Source organism: Gymnoscopelus braueri (assembly GCF_963280865.1).
Source record: "Gymnoscopelus braueri genome assembly, chromosome: 14".
Taxonomy (NCBI): Eukaryota; Metazoa; Chordata; class Actinopteri; order Myctophiformes; family Myctophidae; genus Gymnoscopelus; species Gymnoscopelus braueri.
In genome coordinates this window covers 3,687,499-3,692,700 of record NC_137619.1, presented here as the reverse complement: position 1 = coordinate 3,692,700, position 5,202 = coordinate 3,687,499, and the positions used below count along the sequence as shown (strand labels likewise).

At 41.5% G+C, this 5,202-nt stretch overlaps 1 protein-coding gene across 1 annotated transcript; it reads right to left on the bottom strand.

Annotated features, from left to right (window-relative positions):
- Nucleotides 1–2,362: 2,362 nt before the first annotated feature.
- Nucleotides 2,363–4,864, bottom strand: LOC308100037 (kelch domain-containing protein 3-like; the record flags this gene model as incomplete). The annotated part of the gene is made up of 2 exons (XM_080448938.1): nt 2,363–2,393; nt 3,849–4,864. 2 exons carry the CDS (start codon nt 4,862–4,864, stop codon nt 2,363–2,365), a joined length of 1,047 nt encoding a protein of 348 aa, XP_080305064.1.
- Nucleotides 4,865–5,202: the final 338 nt, after the last annotated feature.

Below are 5,202 nucleotides of genomic sequence, written 5' to 3'. Positions count from 1 at the left end.
AGGTATCAATATTGCAATGTAGAAATACTCGCTTAGAAGTAAAAGTCCAGAATTAAAAACGTACTTGAGTAAAAGTACAAAAGTTATTGGTATCAAAATGTACTTAAAGTACCAAAAGTAAAAGTACTAAAATGTTTGAAAACAGCCAATCTACAGACTGTCTATTTTCAAATGGCTTAGGTATAAGATAGGGCTAAAGTGGTTAATGTATGTTTTATAATGTAATATATTTACATCTGCAAAGTAACTAAAGTTTTCAAATGAGTAGTGGAGTAAAAGTACAATATTTACCTCTGAGATGTAGTGGAGTAGAAGTAAAAGGATAGACAATTGGAAATACTCCAGTAAAGTAAAAGTTCACACACACACACACACACACACACACACACACACACACACACACACACACACACACACACACACACACACACAGACACACACACACACACACACACACACACACACACACAGCATGACATGTAACAGGGGGCCTCGTTTCCACACAATAACACCGACAAGGTTATTATTACAGATTCCTTTGCTGTGATTCAGTTTTCAGGGCCAAACCCCATAGATTCCATTCATAAAGGAGTTTCTAGAGAATGATGCTGGACCTCTGGCTCCCATAGGTACGGATGAGACACAAAGGGGCCAATAGCTGCGGTTTAAGTTGGATGGACTCAGGGGACAGTTGGAGGTCTCAGTGTGTGTGGGGGGCCCAGGGAAGCCAAAGCACCCTCTCCTTCTCTAAAACCTCAAACAAACATCATACAACCATTTTTCCTCTTTCATCTCCATTCCATTTGAGGGCCATCATCATGAAAGTCCTTCACTGGTTGATCTGTTTATGGTGTAAAGTAACTAAGTACATGTACTCAAGTACTGTACTTAAGTACAATTTTGAGGTATTTACTTTTCCGGAGTATTTCCAATTTGCACTACTTTTACTTGTACTCCACTACATCTCGCACTACAATTATTTGAAAACTTTAGTTGCTAGTTACTTTGTAGATTTTGATTATTATTATAAAACATACATTACTCACTTTCGGCCCTATATACATTTCGGACATTTGAAAATAGCCGATCTACAAGCTCACAATGCGTCGCACCGCGACGCATTGTGAGCTTGTAGATCTGCTATTTTCAATACATTTTGATACATTTGAAAACTTGTAAAGGGACATTCTGCATAAAGAGTACTTTCACTTTTGGTACTTTAAGTAGATGTTGATGCCAATACGTTTATACTTTTACTCAAGCACATTTTGAATTCCGGACTTTTACATGTGAGTATTTCTACATTGCGGTATTGATACTTTTACTTAAAGTAAAATATCTGAGTACTTTTTCCACCACTGACAGTACCTCTGTGGAGAATAGCGTGTCACACACGACTTCAAATATGACATTGTGAATGCCACATGATGACTGACACCCAAAGACAGCGAGAGAGAGAACGTCCCCTGAGGGGCCCAACGAATAAGGAGCGTATTATTATATGTTATTATCTGAAGATGAGAGAGACCGACTGTACTGTTCTGCAGTCTCAGGACCGGCCTGTTCCTACCAGGCTGGTTCTGTATGAGAGAAGCCACTGTTGGGCTGCAGTGTGAGTCAGTGCTTAGCCCATTAAGACCGGGAACACATCTGTGTGTCATTTTAACATTTCTTTGGACTATTCAAAAATGGCAGATATACAAGCTCATGAGCTTGTAGATCTGCTATATTTTTTTTAATTGTGAAAATGTGTGCAAATCTTTACAAATGTCTTCTAAATCCTAATCCTAACAGTATTTTTGAAAAAAACGTATGTTGTCAGTGGTTCTCAAACGTTTTCATGTCAAGGACCCCCAAAATTATATGCTTTTGACCGCCGATCCCCATCAAAATATGTTGTTCCAGGGACCCCCCAGATGCAAAGATTTGAGTTAAAAATTTTGTTTCCAAAAATATATGTATTCAAAGACTTGCACAAATGTTCAAGATTTAAAAAAAAAATAGCAGATCTACAAGCTCGTAGCGCTACGAGCTTGTAGATCTGCTATTTTTGAATAGCCCAAAGTATAAAATAATAATCTAAAAATGACAGGGATGTGTTCTCGGATTGAAAGGGTTAGGCACTCCTCGGTCCAGATGGCTGTCTGTGACATTCCCCAAGGCGACGTAGAAGAAGGACAGATATGTCACTTTCTTAGGATCCTTTAAATCCGAGCTGGCAGATTCGTCAAGTTCACGGGGAGGCAAACTGGATTGAAGTCAATGAGGACCAGGTGTGACAAAGTGTAAGAATGAACACTATCTTTGAATGACTGTGAAAACGTTTGTAATATAATCCCTTTAGGAAATAAATGAAGACATATCACACGTCTTGTTGGGCGGTGTAGCCGCCCCTATAAGTGGGGTTGGGACACCTCATTAGTACACCATTCGCTGTACTGTGATTGGCTCATACATTAGTACACCCCTAGCTGTACTGTGATTGGCTGACTCTATTGGCTGACTCTATTCAGCACTGTGATTGGCTAGCGAGACACATGATGAAATTAATAACCTATAAATAGGACTATGCACTTAAAAAAAAAAGAGGTAAGCGGAAGAGCGCTAACACGGCTCTCCAACTGCTCTCTCTGTGTGAATCTCTCAGGTGAATCTCGTTAGGTGATTTGAGGTCAGGGTTCAGGGCTTGACTGAGTTCTCCTAGCCGCCAATATCATGATGACGTCACACAGTCAGCACATCCAAAACAACCTGTTCGAGATGCCAAATTCTAACCTGAGCAGGACATATCTATAATTAACAGTGGTGTAAAGTAACTAAGTACATGTACTCAAGTACTGTACTTAAAGAGGTGGTGCCATGGTTTTGCACCTTTTCGGTTTTTCATGTGTCTATGAGGTTGATGGAACTTCATTAAGCCCCCTGGTGGTGTTTTTATGGTGTTTTATGTCTTCTCTGACTATTTCGAGTTTCTTCCTGGAGGCTGAAACCTTGAGGGTCAAACGTGCCAATAGAAAAGCAGCGCTTTAGTGACATAGTAAAAACATACCCTCCCCCTCATTATCATAACACAACAGGTGTGGGCATGAGGAGGAGGAGGACTAGGACAGGTGGGTGGTGCTAAGGTGGTGGGGGAGGTGCTAAGGTGGGAACCAGGTATACTTAATGAACTGGAGGCGTGTCCACATAAAAACATAATTTTAACAATTTCTATACACTTTTTTGAAAAGAATCTTCCTCCTAGTTTAACCATAATACCTGATGATTATGTTTTAGGGGGGGGGGGGGGGATCACTGAAAATCACGGCACCCCGTCTTTAATGATCGTTTAATGATTGAGTTGTGGCTTGGATGGAACAAACAGTATACAGTATTTTAGGTTCCTATTTGTCACTATCACAATGCAAAGTTATTTTTCAAGGTCATAAAGAAAAAGCTCCTGTGTTTTTGTTTTAATTATATTAATTTTATATGATCAGAATCGTAGTAATTTGCTCATTATTTGGGAGCCCACTTGCAATATCCTCACAGCCCACCAATATCCTCACAGCCCACAGGTTGAGAATCACTGTTCTGGTCTGTTTTTTCTCTTTTTTTTCTCCTTCATTTGCTTTTTTCACGGCTGCCAGTTCCTGATCAGTCAGATTTCCAAGCTCCAGACTTCCTAAACTATGCCTTAAGTCTAGGAAGTCCAGGCCACTTGGTGTCATCTTCTCTACGATCATCAACATCCACTGGAACATCATTTTTTTATTTTTTCATTCTCTTTTCTTGTCTTTCTTTTACGTTTTCGTCTTTCTGTTGTCATGGCTGCCAGTTCCCACTTGATGTTGTGTGGGAGTCCTGACTGCGCCAGACCAAGCTGAATAACTGTTAGCTTACATAACGTCTTCAGACTAGGACTTAAATGTAAGATATACAAGATGAAATCTGTTCCAAAGAGGATGATACGATCTCCCACCATGCAACAGCACATGTTACCCCCCAAATCTGGGCCTTTCCCCTCGGGCTCAACCTTCCTCCAGGAGAAGGTCTTGGAATCTAATTTCCACAGATCATTGAACTCCTGTCTCAGACCAGAGTTGTATCCACCATATATGTACAGTTCTCCATTGTAGGAAAAGGCTGCATGACCCCAACATTGTTTTGGAAGAAGCTGTGCAGAAGGTGTGCTCAGCCAACAGTTGGTCTCTGTGTCAAACACTCTGATGTTGTTGTCCTGGTGCCCATACCCCCCAAATACAAACATCTTTGTCCCGATGATGGTGGCAGAGTGACGATATGAAGCAGGTGATGGAATGCCTCTGATGTTAATTAAAGCCCAGACCATTGTGGTGGTGTCCAACTTGTAGATGTCATTAATGTCTCCAGTCAGCTGGTTGTATCCTCCATGGATAAACATGACCTTCTCCAAGACACAGGCTGAGTGGCCGGACCTCGCCTCTGGAACAGTTCCGGAAACCTTCGGCTTGAACCATCTGTGGGCGTCGACATCAAATGCATAAAGAACGTTGTCACTGTCTCCCCTGATGTTAAACCAGTTGTCATCTCCAGTTGTTATCTCACAATTCACTGTCCCTCCCCAGATATAGATGATATCTTCTATCAGTACAGCTGTGTGTCCGTAGCGCATGGAGGGAACATCAAGGGAACTTTCTCCTCTTCCAGTTGTCTCTGGGGGCAACGTCATCCAGCACAAAGTCACTGTGTTGAAGACGTGAACATCAATCTGATCCTTGTTGTACGTCAGCCTGTCATAGAACCCTCCAAAGGAATACACCTTGTCCTCCACTGGCCCAGCAGCACAACCAAAGAAGAGGCCTGTCTTCGGTCCTCTTTTCAGAGGCACCGACCAGCACAGCATCTCTATCTCTGTATCTCTGTATCTCTTTTCCTCCTTTGTGTCTCACTCTGTCCACGTCTGTCTCTTCTTTGTTTCTGTGTGTCTCTCTGTCAACGTCTTTGTATCAGTGTCTCTGTCTCTGTCTTAAACAAATAATACCTGAGTATTCCTCTCAATCTCTCTAGATGTCTGCAACAGTTTATATAGGCTGACAAAGCTCTGGTCTGATGTCACTCACACACAACACAAACAGATGTCATGCATGTAGAACAACACTGATTTGTGCAGGTGTTTATATCTGCACATATTTCTCTCTTAACTCACCGAGTGACAGAATTATTTCTGGCTATGTTGTCGTT